Source organism: Anas acuta, chromosome 18 (genome assembly GCF_963932015.1).
Source record: "Anas acuta chromosome 18, bAnaAcu1.1, whole genome shotgun sequence".
In the NCBI taxonomy this organism is placed as follows: domain Eukaryota; kingdom Metazoa; phylum Chordata; class Aves; order Anseriformes; family Anatidae; genus Anas; species Anas acuta.
The window spans coordinates 6,580,057-6,599,168 of record NC_088996.1 but is presented as its reverse complement, the minus strand read 5'-3'; the positions used below and the strand labels follow the sequence as shown (position 1 = coordinate 6,599,168).

General features: G+C 37.5%; 1 protein-coding gene across 5 annotated transcripts in view; it reads left to right on the top strand.

The window, feature by feature from the left end:
- Window positions 1-1,909: 1,909 nt before the first annotated feature.
- The window catches only part of B3GNTL1 (UDP-GlcNAc:betaGal beta-1,3-N-acetylglucosaminyltransferase like 1), a 126,186-nt gene continuing 108,983 nt past the window's right edge, over window positions 1,910-19,112 (top strand). For all 5 annotated transcript variants that reach the window (XR_011088831.1, XR_011088830.1, XR_011088829.1 and 2 more), the window contains exons 1-4: window positions 1,910-2,063; window positions 6,177-6,293; window positions 6,419-6,518; window positions 11,972-12,036. Coding sequence is in view for 2 of the 5 variants with exons in the window: in XM_068655405.1 (XP_068511506.1) it covers window positions 2,001-2,063; window positions 6,177-6,293; window positions 6,419-6,518; window positions 11,972-12,036 (345 nt within the window). In the remaining 3 variants the exon portion in view is untranslated. The remainder of the gene's footprint in view (window positions 2,064-6,176; window positions 6,294-6,418; window positions 6,519-11,971; window positions 12,037-19,112) is intronic.

Below are 19,112 nucleotides of genomic sequence, written 5' to 3'. Positions count from 1 at the left end.
TTTGTTTTTGTTTTTTTAAATTTTATTTTCCAGTGAAATCAATTGATCCGTGCTTACAACTCTCTAGGTCTAAGTTGTTCATGCTATAACTAGACTGTGCCATATTTGAAGTGACAGAGTAATGAAAACAAGGTTACTTCCTAGATATGTCTTTCCACCAAGGTAAGAAAAAAAATCTATTTGATAGCTGAAGTGTTCAGAATTTGCAAGCTTGCAGTAATGATCCTAAAGAGATGATCAGAAATAAAGCTGAAGACAAGTATAAGGAGACATTCTTTGATTCTGTAGCACTTCTAACTGAAGCAAATATTTGCGTGCTGTTCCCTACCACTGTGAAAATTTTCAAAGTAAAGCAATTGGAAGTACAACTAGGCTCAAAGCATTTGTTCTTGCTTCTAAATAAGTCTGTCATGGCAGCATTAGGAGACCTCTTTTCATTCTGACCCACATGAAAGAAGAATAGGCACTGAAACAATGAACTGTTGTTTTGAAAACAACTTAGTTGCCCAAGAACACAGAAATTCCTGGTAGGTTTTCAAAAGCCAGTTAGGTAAAGGCTCTCAGAGTGGAAGTTAGACGCCTAGGTTGTATTGAAGTCCCATGGAACAATTTTTTCATGTTTGTGGGCCTTTAAAATTCTGTCCAAAAACCTCCAACATAAGAATCCCATTTTAAGTAACTTTATTTAGTTACCCTCTGTGGTCAGCTACAGAATATAACTTAGAAAACATTTCTGGTGGTTTTGATGGGTTCTCTTTCCTTGGGGAAGGAAGCAAGGGGTTTGCTCTGGGTTTTGTAGGCTGGTTTGCATAATGAGGCCTTGGTCTCTGACTGGAACTTTTGTTTGGTTCAGCATGAGTAAAGCAATACCCTTCTACACTTTCTTAGATAAAGCAAGGCATGCAGGCAACGTAAAAGCGCTAGCAGTTTTTGTCGCCAGGAAAAAAAAAAAAAAAAAAAAAAAAAGAAATGATCATATTTAGCGATGCTGTTCACAGCGAGATTAAACCAAAGCTAGATGGAAAGAAGCTGTGTAGATAATTTGAAATAGATTCCGAGGATGAATTACTGCTTGGCTGTCTTCCGCACCTCCTCAGTTCTCCAATTTGTGTGCCAACAAACATTTTAAGATAACTCTGCTCTGTTTGCTCCTTGAATTGTCTAGCTGTTTAACAGGCTCTTCAGATAAACAGGGGATAATCTCAGGATTTTGCTCGACAAAGATTGCTTTGTGCAAATTTTAAAAATTCTGAATAGGTTGTTGTACAGGGCCTGGTCTCGCGCTCCCTTTTAGTTGTGAGTACTTTCAAGGGAGTAAGTGGTTGCTCAGTCATGACTGGAGTAAGTAAATGATCAATAATGATATCATTACCATCAATTTCTGTTGTCTTTTAAAGGTTATTAAAAATACAATGGTAGCACTGAACAGGACAGTCTTAACCCAGGGAAGTACTAAAGACAGACGCGGCGAACAAACTGAATTAAAGAACATGTGGGAAAGTGCAGATATTTATTTAAGACGTTTATTTAAGACAGCACGTCCCCACACCGGCCCTTCAGCTTTGGCACCAGGGGGCCAGCACACCCCTTGGAGCAGCCCCACACACAAGCAGCAACGCTTGTAAACTTCAAGACAGGCGACAGAGAGCCGCCGGCGGCCGGGGCAGCCCTCACGGGCCGGGCTCAGCCCCGGGACCGAGCCGGGCCGGGCCCCGCTCCCCTCAGCGCCTCGCTGCTCGCCGCCTCCTAGAGCGGCGCGCGCCGCCCCGCCGGCGCTTCCGGCCTCTCTGCAACCGCCCTCATCTATCGTTGGTCCTCCGGGCTGTGGCGGCTGCACCGGGCCTGAGGGGACGGGGGCGAGGGTGGCTCGGTGGGGGCCCCGGTGCTCGGCCGTGAAGGGTGGGGGGGCGTTGCGGTGGGGCCGGTCCTGAAGAGAAACGGCCTCCCGCCCTGCCGGGAGCCCCCGCGCAGCCCCGCCTCCCCCCGGGGGCGAAGGGGCCATGGCGGAGGCGGGGGGGGCGGCCGGGAGCCCCCCGGCGGGGCCGGGCTGCGGCGTGCAGGTGGTGCGTGGGGCTGGGGGGGCTCCGGGCCTTCATCGGGGTGTCGGGAGGGCTGAAGGCAGAGGGAAGGGTTGGGAGGGGCTGTGGGGGAAGGCAGAGGGGTGGGTGTGCAGGGGCAGTGGGATGGGTTTGTAGGGGCTGTGAGGGGAAGCAGCCTCGAGACCTGGTTGGCCTCAGGGAGTGAGGCTCTGGGCACGTTTGGTTACCTGGGTTTGAAAAGAGAGCCTTAAAACTCCTACAGAGCTCTTTCTTCTCCCTTGAAGGTTTTGTTTTTAATTAATTTTTCTTTAGCAAATATATACACGTACCCAAGCGTATACAAGTGCCGCAGATACGGTTTGGCCGCAATTTATATTTAGGTTTAGCGAGGCAAACATACTGGTCCTGAAAAAAATCAAAATAACACAGATTATTAGGCAAGTGAAAATGAAGAACTTCACAGAATCTCAAAGCCTAAAAGCAGGTCAAAGCTTATGTCCTAAAAGTCATCCTGGGTTCATTTAAAGTATCCCATGTATGAGGTTTGACAAAACCAGCTGATTTCTGCCAACAACCCTGAGTTTTTAAAGGGTTTGGAATCCTAATATGAAAACCATCATTTAAGAGTAACAGTTTCTGACTTCTGTAAAATCTTCAGTGGTGTTAAAATGATTTAAAAAAAATATATTTTCCACATTCACATATTGGTAGGAGCCAATGTGAACTGGAATTTGCTGAAGCTGAAAATAGCATTTCACTTTGGGGTTGTTTATGGTGTATGCCCTCAATAGAGGAGGTAACACTAGAAACAAGAGGTTTCTTGGGTGTAAAAGTGAGTTGCACAGTTTCTGTAATTTTTTTTTTTTTTTTTAACTCACATGTCTCCAACCTTGTGATTGTTGTATTGTTTTTCAGTAGCGTAGCTGAGGGAAGAGTTATGTTGTTGAGTAATATATTTGTAGAAGAAACAGGGTTGAAGTATCTGGTAATCAGTTAGCATTCTGTCATTTTTCCATACATCAAAACTCACTTAGCAGAGCAGCCATGAATCATCTTCAGCTTAGTCAGAGCAAAACGACTTCACTGAAACCACCTAAAATCACTTCAGGCCTTATTCTAGAACTTTGAAGTCCAGAGGAAATCAGGTAATGTCACAATGCTCCAATCCAGATCAGATCATAATGCTGTATTTTAACTGTTGTGCTTGGCCATTAGGCCATGAAATGCTCCTCTGCTGGATTTCGCTATAAGTCAGTCTCAGGTAATAAAAGAATAATTCGGACTCAGTTGTCACTCAGTTGACCCTGTAATGACAAAAACACATTAGTTATGTGCAGTTTATTTAAAGGAGCATTATGTGTATTTGTCATTCTCTGTTGTGGTGACAGTTTTAAAATATAAAAATGCTGCAAAGAGAACTCAAACAATAACCTGTGCTGTGAGTGGGCAGTGGTAGTTAGCATCAACTGAGCAAAAGGCTTTAAGACATTAGGAAAACTGTGTTCCAGGTCTCCCTTAGAGACCTGCTTTTAGAGATTGCTGTAGCAAGGCTGGTGTTTCTCACTGGAGACTGTGATTTGTCAGCAGTGACAGAGCTGTAGTTGGTTTTGTCCTGGGACAGAACATCAAGGCAGGATCTCTTCAGGCTACTACCAGATGACTTTTTTTCTACAAATCTGCACCCATACATGAAATATTGTGCCCACGTTCACGTTTTTCCCTTTTTAAATGAACCATGGAGACTGGAGTGCTTTGGTACAGTCACACAATGGTAAAAGTCAGTTTATAGGTACCCAGCTCAGGGCAAGTGCCAACTACAGCTTTTAAACCTGGCTACAAATGTACAAATGAACTAGAGAGAAGTGAAAAATTAACCTCTGTGGTGTATTTCTCTTTGGCCTAAAAACAAAACAAGAAAAAAACACAAATGCAGAAGAACAGTAAACTAAGAACAGGAGAACCCAAGGAATTTCTTTGCTACCATGTGTTAGTAGTACTCAGGCATTTTAATCATATTGCTGTGTGCAGTTTTTTGTATGGATTTGTTAATTTTTCAAGTTTTATGTGGAAGCATCAGCAATTCAGTGCTGTACCATATTTTGACAGGCATGTAGCTTTCCGTTGCTGTGACAGTTGTGTGAGAGTAGAACTTGCTCACAGGAAAATGTTCAAGAGCATGCTAATCTGTTATTAGTTGCTCTGTTGAGATCAGAGTTAGTGACCTCTGGATTGCTTCTATCTGTGCTGCCGTTGAAGTACTGCTTTTACTGTTTTCAGTTCAAGCTGAGCAGAAAAGTCCTTGAATGATGATTTGCGCTGCCACTCTGACTGAAAACAGGAGCTCACTATGGAAAAAAAGTAAATAAGTTCCAGTTTTACAGTTTTCAAACCAATGTCAAGCCAGTTTGTGACGGTGTAGTCAAAATCGTACTGAGTTAGGTAAAATAAAAAGAAAAAGAAAAAAAAAAGATGAAGAATCAGTGACTATTCTGGATGTCCAAAACTGCATTGGAAAAAATGGAGAATGCTCTTCTTTCTGAATGAATATGTTAGATTGATTAGCACGAACATTTAGGGGCTTATTTTAATTGCAATCTAAGCGTAAGGGATATTAAAATCCTGAGCAATTTGGATATATTGGTTTAGGATCTCAGGCCTGCTTAGTTTTTGAAGTCTAAATGCACTATTGAGCCATACTTATGAAATAATCTTTTTTTTTTTTCTTTGTTGTATTTTTTTGTATTCAACTTGACTTTTTTTTTTTTTTTTTTTTTTTTTTACTTTGTCCTTATTTTACTTGCTTATCTCTCTACAACAGGTCAAAGACTTTCTTTGCTTAAAAATGTAGATACCTTTGCCTCTACTTGTTTTAAATACCCCTTTTTCCTGTCACAACATCCTGCCAAAAATCAGGATGTTCATTCATTTTAGACCAGTATATATATATTTTTATTTTGCTGTGCAATGCTGTTAAGCTTTTTATTTGTTAGTCATTGTTACTGTACATTGTACTCTGCGATATCTGAGTGTACATATATTGTACTGTGTATAAGGAAAAAAAAAAAAGAAAAAAAACAGTATGCACAATAGCTCCTAATGTGTGCATTTGTGTGTGTTTGCCAGATCTGTAACAAGTCCATTTCAGTGCTCTTCTGGTAGCTTCTCAAGATTTTCACGTGCTCACAGTAGGAACTAATCGTCTGATTCTTCTAAGTGTGTGTTTATGGTTACACCACATGATAAGGACTTAGAGTTCTGTTTCTAGGAACTTCTTAAAATGTCCTGTGAAGCTTTTTACAAGTTACTTGGGCTCTTTGTCTTAAATTCCCCATCTGTTATAAGGCACCTTAGCAGGTACTGATTTGGCCTCCCCCTTTATGGACATTGCCAGTGTACTGTTACTGCGGCAAATATCCTAGGACTGGCATGCTGTGAATGGAAGGTATTCTTTTTCGAGATATAGGAACAATTTTTGGGGTTAAAAATGAGAATACTGATGAGTACTTAAACAGAGAAATCCCTCATCTGCGATTTCTAACCAATTTTAAAATGATTTCAGATAAGTTTTCACACAATGCTTATGGGGCTGAAACAACAGAGGCTATAGGAGGAAAGCCTGTAATTGAAATGAGAGACTAAGGAACTATGTCGTAAGTCATCTTCTAATGTGTTTGATATCAATTTTAGATAAAACCATTTAAAAAACTTGTCTAGAGTCCAAGGATTCAGGCTGCACATACAACATCTCCAGTTAGGTAATAAGTCAGAAGAAAAATTGATGAGTAAGATCTATTAATGGAAGATAGAAGCAAAGAGTGTCTTACAAAATGCAGGAATACTAGAAGCAAGTTAGTGTTGTGTTATCGATGGCTTGTTAGCATTTTTCGTTCAGTAGTCTCTTGTTTCCTTGGAGATCTACCAAAAGTAGAACTCAGAAAATGTGAAGTTTGAGAGAGGTGAAAGCAAATCGTGTATTTAAAATGAAAATAAAGGTACCTTGCCTACTTCCATATTCTTGTGATCCCTTTTTGGTGAAAGTTAGTTTCAGAAAGATCTGGCACTTCTCTTTTTTTAATGAATATTCTTGTAGTGTAAGGACAAAAAATAGTGTTACTGACTTTTTCTTTTTTTTTGTAGTCTGTCATTGTGCCTGTTCACAATAGTGAATGCTGGTTAGATGAGTGCCTGAAGTCTGTCTGGGAACAAGATTTTAAACAAACGATGGAGCTGTCAGTTTTTAATGATGCCAGCAAGGTATGTTTCAGACTTTATTGAAAATGCTGTCCAAGTCAATACTGTCTCTGATAGAAATTTTTATTTGGGCTGTTTGGTTCACCACACAAAATAGAATAGCTGCACCTCTGTCATCATTTTTCTAGGACAGTTCAGCTGAAATCATTGCAAAATGGAAGATGAAGTTGGAAGATGCTGGTGTTCCAGTAATCATCGGTAGCAATAATTCATCTCAACCTCGAGGAGGTATGTAACTTAATAGGGATTTTTTTTTTTTTTAAAGAGCTAGGTTGCTATGATAGACAACACTGTTTTACTTTGAGAAGTGTCTTAGTAGCCACTTGCATTGCAATGGAAAAAAAAAACACATTGGACGCGGAGGTCTGGAAAACAAAAACTCATTCCAATTTAGAATTTGGCCCTGTTGTTTTTGGCTCCATAAGATTTGTTTATATGGCCAGGAAAGAAGAACTTGGCTTGATACTTATTCTCTACTCAGCAAAAGAATTTTGTTTAATTGAAGTGTACACAATGTTGTTAATGCTTACAATTTTACTGTGGCTTTCTGATATCTGATTTATCTTCAGAAGATATGTCTTAAGAAAAAAGAAATACAAGATTTCTTACATAATCATTTAAAAATCATTTAAGTGCTTGTCAGGATTGTAGAGCAGACCCTGAAAATGTGAAATAAAGACTAACAAGCAAAATTATGTGAAAAGGTTTATTTTCCTTCTGAATCTCAGTCTTGCTTCTCAGTCACTTGAACGATTTCCCCCTTTCCCAAGATACATTCCTTGGAGTAAAGTCCAACTTTATAAACAATGCAATTTAATTAAAAGTCACAGATTATTATTTTTATTTTTTACTTATTAATGGCTGTGGAAAAACTTGGCCATGTTCTGTAATGTGGAGATTGCAGGTTTCTTAATGCTGCCATTGCAAAACTCTACAGATTTAAAACAGTTAAATTTGTGGTCCAAGCCAAATGGAGAGGTGGTTCTGGGGTTTTGCAATTGGGCTGTAAATAACAATCATGTTGAATTATGAAGTACTTTGCTGCAGGATGAAGATGCAGATGGTGGGATATGAACTGTAAAACTTCTATGTTTTTAATTTTAATCTCACTCTTTTTGTCAGAAGTGGAGGAAAAGCCAGTGTTTGCTTTTGTTGAAGGCTCAGAGGCCTGGAGTGAAATGGAAAATGCATTTTTGATACCACTTTGATCAGATCAAAACAGAGCTTTAAAACAAGTTTTGATGTGGGAGCTAAAAACTCACACTAAAACTCCTTGGTATTTACACAAGAGGCTAAACCAATATGTGCAGTGAGCTACCTGACAGATCCGTAGTGGGATTCCCTATTGATTTACATGCTACTGCAAATTGCATTTAGCCACTGGAAGAGATAACAAACAAATATCGCTATCATTTTTTCTTCTTTTTGGTTTGTTTTATGTTTGGGCTTTTTTTTAAGCAGACAAGCTTGCTAAAATGTAAAATAGAAATGAAAGTATGTTGCTCTTTGAAGAAGCAGATGTTGAGTGGCATTAAAGTTGGAGGATCACGACTGTGTTCTGAAGATCAATAAGAGGACGAAGCAAATAGAACACTGCTCATATTTTTATGAGAGCTGTAAATAGAATATTTCTGTCATTCTAGGTTTTGTGACAATGAGTAGCCAGGTAGGAATTAATATAAAATTTCATCAAAATTTGTGTCTTTCAAGATAATCTAAATTAAGAGACACATTGTGGAAACACTGTAACACAACATCTGGTAAGGTTGTTTTTTTTTTAACACAATATCCTGTTTGTAACTGAAAAGAAACCCAGATTTATAGACCAGTCAAATTGGTCTTACTATGGAAAAGCCCAGTTCTGTTTCAGAAGGCTTAATTTTCATCCCATTGTTGAAACACAAATAACTACGAGTTTCTGAACTGAATTCATCTGTGACTTGGTGTAGGCCCCTGGCTTTATTTGCTTTCATTTCCTTTGACTATAGACTTCTTTAAAGCATTTTTTTTTTTTTAACAGTCATCAGACCTAGCAGTACTGAAGTATAGCAACGTATCTGTTACTATAAGTAATTTTAATGTTTTAACCTTTCTAGCGTGATCTGTTGTTGTTTTGACAGTGCAGCTTGTAATATTAGCACTGTTGAGCTGGTGATGAGACAAGGTTGGTAGAGCAAATACTTTTGGGCAACTGATATGCTGGAGTTAAACAATATAAAGAATTTCTTGTATTCCAGGAAACTTATTTATTTTCCTTTTTTTCCACCTTAACTACTGGGTGATCTGTCTTCTTTAAAATCTTACCTCTTTTAGTAGCTGATGATCTAAAAAGCTAAAGAGGTTGTGATTTATTGTTAATGCCATCTTGTTATATAGTTTCCATTTTAATAAAATATTTCCTATGTATAAAGTCTTGTTCCAAATAGACTTGTATTAATGGCATGTGTAAACTAGTTGTAGTTTGCAAGAACACAGGTGCAAGGTTTTGACGATAATTTATGGTAATACTCCAAAGTCAGTTCACCTTTGCACTCTAGGAAACTGAAACTAAGTTTGAGTTGTGAACTCCAATGAGTATCTTGTGCCATTAAAGAGAGATGTCAGATTAATTTTTGTTTTAACATGTATTTGCCAGTGTTAGGATAGCTGAAACCTGAACAAATCTTTAAGAAATTGTTGGAAAGGGGCACAGCTGTGAGCATTGTTTTAAATAATAGTATGAAATGCATAGTTTGTTTTTTTTTTTAAATAAAAAAAGCTTATTCATGTGGAAGTCACTCTCAGGTCACCATTAAAATGAGGACATCTTTTCTTCATGGTTGTTACATTTTAGGAGCAGGTTACTTGAAATCCATAGTATTTGTTTGCTTTCAGTGATTTACTTTTATTATGTTAAGGACTAGTTACAACTGTAAGGAGTCTTTCCTTTAATAGAAGATGCTTTAGTACAGAAACAATGTACTAGTCAGGCTTCACATCTTCAACTATTTACACAAGATTAGGATTTATTTCTGATTCTTTTCTAACATGTAAAAGAAAGGGGGGGACCTAGAAAAAAAGAAAGGGTCACGCCTAAAAAAAGGAAACCTTTTTCTTTCCAAGAGTAAGGAATGTTAATATCTCACTGAGGCTTAAGTTTTTACGGTTGTAACCATGGTAACAGGCTCTTTTCACCAAGTAAGCAGGCCTTACAAAACTCAGAGACCTGGCACAAACATTTGATTTTCTTCAGTAGAGTAATATTAAAGAAATTCTTTAACTCATGCCAAACATAGGATTCATTGTGGTGAAAACTTTTTAATATTTAGTTTCTTCTACAGGGAATTATATCTCATTTTAATAGTTTTTTAAATATGCATATTATCTATTTAAAAAAAAAAAACTAGCATAAGACAAGCTTCAGGATGGTTTCTGTCTTAATCTTAATAAATATTTTCCAACTCTTTTTCATAATGAATATTTAATACTTCAGATTTTTTTTAAGTGTTTCTATTTGAAAACAAGATCTGAGGTATTTCAGAAAGTTCATGTAGTAATATTACTGTCGTCTTGTAGTTGTCTTTGAATCTGCTTCACTTTTTTCTTCATTATTTCCTTGGACTTCGTTAGTTTATACTGAAGATGGTTGAAATGTTGGAGTGTATACTAATGGCAGGATTGAAATGTAAATACAGGCTGCTTTACAGCTGGTAATGGTATATCTGAGTATTGATTTGATTGATGTTGGGTCAAATTTTGTTCTATCCTGTACTTTTTCCTCTTTCTTTAGTAGGGACCTCTGCAGTATTAGGGTTTTTCTTGTTTGGCATGTTCAGACCTGCTAACTTGCATCAGTTGTTTCCTACTAGAATCACTCATGCCAGGATCCAGCTCTACTGTTGTGTGAAGTACTGACTTTGCCAGCTGCTTTTTTACTGCCAAAAGAAAAAGAGAATGAGAGTAACTGTATATATGCGATTAGATATTCATACATGTATAAAAAGTTGTATGTAAATATGCTTTAAGGTAATAAATCTAAGAAATCTATGGAGAAGTTAAGGTAACTCAAAGACACCCACGAAGTGAGAATTAAAATACTTCAAATACATAAGAATAAAACAGTTACAAGGAAGAGCCTTTATCAGTACTGTTGCTTTGGCAGTTGATCTAATGTTCCTTTGAGGCAGTAAGAAATGCAGTCATAAGTCTTTTTCTTTACTTGGACAACTTAGCAAGATAGCCAAGGAGCAAGTGTATTAAACTAAGTGAACCTTTGAGCCCAGTTAAATTTGTTTCCTGAGCAAACTTAAGCATGGATCTCACAAAAAGAACAGAGAAAGCTTTTGAATTTTTTGAAATGCCAAATCAGGAACTTAAGGAATAATAATATTTAAAACTACCTGACTCCATATCATGGTGAGACATGGCTTTATCTTTCCAATTTTCCCTTTAAAGAATAATAAAAATCAACACAACAGTGTTAAATATCATTGCATCACATGGTTAGCAAGCATGTGAGCAATCTTGAGCTGGATTCTCTGAGTGAGTTTCAGAAATAGTTTAAATAAAGCTTAAATGATTATATATATATATAAAACCAAATAGAATTTCTATAGGGTTTTTCAGAATAATATGATATAGCATGGTCTTTTCTTGTAATGCTGTCTGTAACAAGAATTCAAAGACCAGAATGTACTTGGGCCTTGTTTACATATAAAAAGTGATCCCAGGTAAACCAGCTCATACTTCTTGTATGTGTTTCCATTTCTGAACTTACCTCGCTGCTGGTTGCTGTAGTTCCTTCCTTACCTTTGGTCATGCATTCCTGCTCTCCCCTCCTTTTTTTTTTTTTTTTTTTGCTTTGTTGCTCATTTGACCCTTCAGTGCTGTCCAGTGCTGCTTCAGAAATTAAGCTGACTAAAAAGTTTTCTTCTAGTTCAACTTCCTGAAATGGCATGGTAGAAAAGCCTGGATTGTCATCTGACTGAATTTATATTTTAGGGTTGTCTTCCAGAGATGGTATAACATGTTATTGTATAAATAAGGCAAATTTGTGCTTTTTGGACATGTACTCTCCTCCTTGCATAACATTGATTTTTCTCTAACTTCCTAATGAGACTTTTTTTGTTTTAATGTTTCTGTGTTTTAAAGACAGGTGAAATTTTTGTATTTGCATCCTTTGTATTTAACATGCAAAATGGAACAGAACTGTTTTTGTGTACTGAGGACTTGGCCCCCAGGTAGGGAGAACAAGTTGACTAGCAGTCTCTTGTGCTTTCTTTTATGATTAGTATTATTTTTTTTTTAATTCAGAATTTGTTGCTATTTGTTACGATTAAAGAGATGAATATGTATATGCAGCCAAGGTTTTTCATCATCTGGATGTGTACTGGATGTGAGGCCTAGGTAGCTGGACTCTTCAAGGTTTATATTATGTATTATATCTTTGGGGAGGGGTAGTAAAAGTTCAGTTCTGCTTGGTGGTAGAATTTTGACATGTACATCTGATTAACCACACAGAATAATACTGAAATGAACATACAATTTAAATATTTAAAAGTTACCTGGTTTAAAATATGGAAAAATCCGTATTTTGCTTGGTACTGATTTTTATACTTTCTTTCGTCTGTTCCTAACTGCAGTAAGCTTAAAATTTCAAAGTTTAAAGCTACTATATAATTTTATCTTTATTTTCTCAACAGTTGGATTTGCTAAAAATCAAGCAGTAATACAGAGCTCGGGAGCCTATCTTTGCTTTCTGGATTCAGTAAGTTGATACATCATGCTTGTCTCAGTTTTGTCTGAAAGATTGTCTCATCATTTTTGATGTCATGGTTGGTTTGCCTTAAAGACAAGCTCTTTAAAGGTGGTTGGGTGTTAAACATGGTGGTTACTATTTATAGCCCTAAAGTTGCCTTCCAACCTGTAGCATGTCCACAGCCTCATACCATTCTTTGATCCTATAGATTTCACAAGCGGTTGTGAGCAGAGTTAAGCAGAGTTGCTGTTTAGCTGTTTTTAGAATTTTTGCTTTCCCACATGCTTCAGAAAATGATACAGATGAGAAACTAAGAGCTAATCTACTGGCTTTTTAATGCAAAATAGGAGATGTCTCATCTCCCATCTTGCTTTTTTTTTTCTTTATCCTTTGTTGTATACCTTCTGTGAACCCATTCAGCTCGCTAACCCACAGATAGCTATCTGACTTTATACAGCTTAATATGCAGTGAAGGGTTTCACAAATGTGCATAGCTGATCTGAGGAATGGTGCCATGTGGCTAGGATCAGGCAAAAAGAGCAAGACCTTTAAGGCTCACTGATCTTGTGTAATTTCACCTGAAGATTGATACTTTCCTCTGAATTGGCTATGGTTTAGTGTAGTACTAGGAGGAAATAGCTGCAGGAGGTGTAGGCTTTCAGGTAGGGTACAAGTTAACATTATGATTGTCTGTGCTCATTAGAAAGTGGCGTGATCTTTTTCATGAGAGTAGGGAGGTGAACTCTACAGCCTTATAATCACACAGCTTTCACTTTGGATGTTCTTTCAGTTTGCAAACTCTATTTGTTGTACCAGCTATGCAGATTTTTTTTTTCCCAACAGTGTGCTGTTGCAAGACCCAAGGCAATTTGGCATATGTTGCTGTTGGCTTTACTGGCCTTTATTCTTGCTGTTATTAAATTATAAAGTATATATCAACACTTTGCCTTTTTAAAAGAGTATATTTGAATTTATCTTAGCTTCCTGTTAGTGATTTTTTTTACAGAATATGTTTACATAAATCTTTGTGTACAAGTTTAAGGAGGGTGAAGCTTTGAAATGCAGTATCCAATATGCATATGTATAAAATGGTATGTCAGAAAACAAAATTTGAGCATTCATTGGACACATGGAACTCACAATCACACGTACAAATTAATGGGTGTTTGGACAGGTCAGCTTCTTACACGTCAAAGAAAAGTACTTCATATTCAGCACTGAGTGTCAGTGTCTGTTTCATAAACAGGTTGTTTTGAGGAAGTATGAGCATGAAATCTACTGCTCTGTTTTTGATCCCCTGATTCATCAGATTGTAAGAGCATGTGAGTCTTACAAATTGTGCCATGAAGTAGTTGAAGTGATAGCAGTTTTGTTAATACAAATATACCTGGGATCCAGTTCTTTTTGTTTGTCTTCAGGTAGACACAGATGCCAGGGCCAGTTAAATTTACGTGAATGATTCTGTGGATTTAACTCTACTACATTGTGAGTCAGTGAAACTACTTACATATATAAATGAGAAGGAAATACATATTAAAATTTTGTAAAGGTCAGGTGTTCCAGGCTTGGATAAATACTACATTGTATGGGGTATTACAGGAAATACATGAGATGAGTTGTGTACATACTTATGTTTACTGAAGTTAGCTGGAGTCCACATAAGCATGAGTGAGAAATTAACATACTGTTGTATTGTCCCTTGGAGCTTCACATCTTCTGTCTCAGATCTGTATAAAATAATTTACAGAGGTAAGTCTTTCAATCCAGACAGATGTAGTTGTTTGCAAGTTAATATTTCTCTAGAGTTATCTTCAGAATTCTTAATTTATTTGCTTTATGGAGTTTATGAGCTATGCTTCTTTGTGCTGCTGTGTTCTGTTTGCTGACTGTTCTATTTGCTGTGTAGATGAGAAAACAAATTACAACTACTATGAAATCAGTGGTGGTTTTGCATTTCTGCAAGATTATTATTAGCATAAGTCAATGTTTCATATAATTAGGACCTAGTCAAAGTGCTATGATTGAGAATTTTATGACTTCCAGTATGGATAAGTTTGGAAGAAGCTAACAAGGCTTTCTGTTCTACACATTTCTGTTCCTGCTATTGAGCTACATGCTGTAGAACAGTCATTCTGATCTAGCAGAAGCCTAATCTTGGTACAAAGAAATGCTAAATGATTGGCATTACTTAAGTGTATTTTCTACCATCTCCCCTTGTGGCTACCATTGTTTGCTGAAAACAGATTGGAGGAAATAAAAATGAATGTGGAAACTGCTGCAAGTCTAAAAATTGCTCAATATTTTGGCCATAGTTAGTAAATGCTGTGTGATAATAGCTGCAACACAGATGTTGCCAGCTGTTTAATAGCTCTGCTTCTACACACCACCTACCTTCTTCGTTTCAGTCACCAATCCAGTGTCAGGCTCTATAGGAAGGAATGCTGATATCAGCCGTTTGGAATGTGCTGCAGTAATGCCAAGGAATTGACCTTCAGATGTGCAGGCATAATTGAAGCTTTGCTAGAGGTGGATGGAGAGAGAAATGGGGCTGTGTCAATAGCTTGTATACATTTCATATAGGTGGAGAAAAGTGTTGTGGCTCCTCATATGTTCATTTCACTTACGCATCTTTGGGAGTATTAGTCCCGAAGAGACTGTTTTGCTTGCCATTCCAGCTGGAGTCAAGCTGCTTGTGTTATGTCTCTCAACACAGATTTGCGAGGACAACAAATTGGGAAGAAATGTGGAGGGGAAAAAAAAAAAAAGGTTACAGAGCTCAGAACTGTCAGAATTTGATCAGCCTATTCTAGTATGAAGTGGCAGCTGTTTGACTAATAGCTATTATGGAGTTTCTTTGCTGTAGCTGTTGTTACAGATTTCACCTCTAAGCTACTGAGGCATTTTTCCCACCAGCAAAAGCAGAAAATGTGAAGATACTTAACAAATTGTTCTTATTGTACTCCCAGAAAAATCTTGGTCATAATGACATCAGAGTTCACTAATTATGCTAATGTATTTCACAGTTACTTTCCTCCTTTTCAAATTGTCTGTAGTTACTTTATCTACCAGTTGCGTTTTATTGTGATTTTAGCTTGTCAGCTCTCCAGGGTGGTTGCCATCTTTGTTATAATCATTTACCCAGATTTAGCACAGGAGAGGTGTAATACTGAAAATACTTTTCTTTTTTTTTTCTTTGAAGTGCTATTTTCTTTGATACTTACCAAACATCCTTCTATAAAACTGCATTTCTTTAAAAAGGAATGTGCTTTCATTCCATCCTAAGAATCTGTGTAGTTTCCCATTATTTCAGGTTTAATCAAGGTGGTTTTGGAGGTTGTATAAATATATAGGTAAATATATAGAAATATAAAATCGTGTCCTTTGTTTGACCTGCAATATTTCCAGCCCAGTCATATTTACTTGAGTCCTTGACCCATTTGTTTTAGTCCTTTGAAAGGCTCTGTTGGCAATATATTGCTGTTTGCAAGATTCTTACTTAGCCAGTTAAGAGTTGGCTGTGCCGTGCTGTCCCAGCACAGGGAAGCAGCTGAGCTTTATTCACCAAATCGAGGATGGACCATCAGAGTCAGCACTCTGCTGTTTGAATTGGCAGCTGCCGACCTGTGCTTTCCCATTTGTGAGATTTGCTTTTAGGATTTCAGTTGCAGAATGTCAGTGTTGCTGTCAAATGGTGCATGAGCTTGTCTTGAATTTCAGGTTCAAAAACACTTCAGTGAGGGGAGTTCTTAAAGGTCTCAGGAGAAGGTGGTTGGGCCTCAGCTAGCTGCTTGGTGTGTTTCAGGAACTCCAGCCTTCAAGCTAGTTCTCAGTTATTAAAATAGCTGCTTGGTTACATAGGCTCCTTCACTTGCTGGTTTTGGAAGTTGGTGTTTTAAGTTACTTTGCAGGCGTTAATAACCTTTTGAAATACTTTCATGGAAATTACCATTTGTATAGCCTAAAAAATGCAGCAGTGATCAGACTTCATGTATTTGCTTTTTTATTGTTGTTGTGACATAATACTCCTTGCAAATTTGATCCTCAGTTTAAAAACTGAGAAAAATCAATCAGCAGGTGAATGGATGTAGTGATGAACTCCATTCCCAGAAGCTCCCTCTTCCCTGAAGAGTTGTACCTTTTTTCTGAATCACTAAGGAGAACAAAAATATTAAAAAATAAAAAAATAAAAAAAAATTGTGCGTGGGGGAGAGTGGAGGACAAACAAGAAGTACCTGAAGGCATCATTCCTCTTACGTATATGTCTTCACAGAACAGTATTAAAAATGGATTAAATGTCCCTGTCTGGAATGTGAAATGTTACTTGTCTGTTTCATAAATAACCAAACCTTTAGAATTTGGCTGCCATAAGCTCCTTCCACACTTCTTCATCAGTTTACTAGTTAAAGAGGGTAACTGAAATTGACAGGGAGGATTTTACTCTGGTCTGAGTTTACCGACCTTGTAGTGTAAATGACTTGCTTCCCCTGTCTGTAAGCACTCCCCTGCTTTTTTTTCAGTGATCCAACTGTGAGAAAGATCCAAAATCTATCCCCAGTGACTTCAGAAATGTTAGGTATAGAACAGCATATGTCTGCGCTTGCTGCACAAATGCACCAAGGTGGGAATTGCCTTGACGTCAAAAATTTCCCATCAATTGATAGTCATGTTGAAGTAAAAGATTCCATAGGAAGATTCTAGTTAATTTTATGCTGTTGGAATGTGCCAGTCAGTCAGGTGTAAGGTCACCAAACATGTCCTCCCATTTAGGGCTCTTTGTTGCCATGTTCAAGAAAGAAATGGTGCACCATAAAGTCAGTGTCTTAGCCTTGGAAGTGTTTCCTTTGTTGTCCCTTTCTTTCTCAAGGTATTTCAGAAGTAGAATCTGAAGAGCAGTGTTTTTTTCCCTGTGATATTGCAAGTACTGGCAGTGTGTGTGTTCTGCTCAGGTGAGACACGTGGAACTCGAGTGCGTGATTTTAATGGGTTAGATAGCGTGGGGTTTCTTTAAAAACACTGCCGATGATGAGCATATTTGCTTTGGCAGTCCTTCAGACAGGCCAGTTTGTGGAGGCTTTAGGCCTTTTACTTCTCTAGCTCAAGGAGTTGTACTGAACAATAGCAAAGAAGGATTTCACTTACAGTCTGAGCAGGTGCAGGGTAAATGAATGCCTGTTTGATGGATTGAAAGACTGGAGATGCCGTGTCATTTCTTAGGGAATCAGATGTTCCTCCTGGTACTGCTACAGGTTGTATTTTAGGGTCAATAGCTGCAATGACAAGAAAGTGCTATTACTGCCAGGATGGAGCATATCAGCTTTTTTTTTTTTTTTTTTTTTTTTTTTTTTCAGCATCATGAAGGAATTTGCAAAAGTGTTTGATGCTGAGTCTATAATGTGAGCTTAAGGAAGCACTTCGGTACTGAGCTTTAGTTAGTGTAGTATTTATGTGAGCTTGTCCTTGGTTTTAAAAAGTAAAGGCGTATTGTACATTGTGTTGTATGTTTTGTGTTTACTTTCTGCAGTAAAAAAAAAAAACACTTTCAAGGGAAAATCATCATTATCACTGTGGAGTTCAGTGTGGTCCAGACAGCCTGCCTGGTTGAAGAGGCCAGTGAATGTTTGTCACTTAAATGTATCCAGAATGGTTTAAGAAGCAAATAATAAAGCAAAAACAGCTTTGAATAGTATCTTTAAACTTGGATTATTGACTTAGATTTCCTTTTGTTCGACTAAACATATGAGGAAAGTAAAACAACTAGCTCAGTGTAAATTGTGTGTGTTTATGATGAGTGCTTGCCTCTGGTTGGAAGGAAAACAACGTAGCTGAGAGCTGTGTAATGAGCGGTTCTGGTCCTGCAGCATCTGCAAGTGGTGTAGAACCCAACAGGAGCAAGGCAGCTTTCTGCAGAAGGGATGTATTGGTAGGACCGCAAGCAGGCAGAATGCCTGTCTGACTGAAAGGTGATGGAGATCACGACCTCCCACTGGCAGAAACACATCTGGGCTTGTTTAGAAATCCCTGCTGGCTTTTCATGTGAAATAAAGTCTTTTTCATTCTCCCATCTTTCAGCAAATTGTTTCCTTACTCAGAATGGACACTGGAGAACAGGAAACATGTTTGTAATCAAAAAAATTCCTACAAAATCTGGGTTGTTTTCAGTGTCTAATGTAGGCTTTTGTTTATATTGCTTTATTGCTTGTCATTTACCTGTTTGGCATTGTTTGCATTGTATATATGTATGTATTTAGCTGGCAGTAAACCCAGCTACAACCTGAGATTTTTCTTAATTTTTTTCCAAAGTTTGGGGAATGCAGTTACCTGAAAGTAGATTTATTAACAAATTATTTTTATTTCCTTATCCTACTGTAAGTACATACTTAGTGGAAGCATATTTATTGAACATTATTTTCAATATGTTCTTTTGTCATTCTCTCAGTGAGGGGAAATCTCTCTTCATCCTGTCTGCCTTCTATCTGCCAAGAGACAACCTTTAGACGCTTTCATGTTAGCAGGGAAAAATGGATTTATTTTTTTTAAAGGAAGTTTAACTGAAGTTTCCACTAAAATTCAATGTCATTTACTGCTGGCCTTATCTTCCCTAATCACATCTAGGAGAGAAAAGTGGATTAAATGTACTTTGCTATTTCTAAATGTAGTCTGTTTTTCTAAACAGCATCTTTTTCTAAATTCAGTAGTATGTTTTTTCTAAACAGACTAAATATACTTTTGCAGCTAGATTCAGATGTGCACTTCTTTGTCTGATGTCTGATGAGGGAAAATTATTCTGAAAAAATGGTTTAATTATTCAACTTTTGTTCACAGTTTTAAACAGAAAACATCCAAACTGTTGACTGTAGAAACCAGTATCTGTCAACAGTTGCTGAATTCAGTATCATAAATGCAGTATCTTCGATAGGAAATCTGTGATTATGTAACGTACAGCTCTATAAATTTAACATCTTAATTATCTGCTATTGGTGAAACTCTGTAAGTTCTTACCAGTGCAGTGTGTGGTTGAGTGTCACTGCTATCTATCACTGGACTATGAAATTGAGAAATTTGTAAAGTGCTCTGGTTTTGTGGCA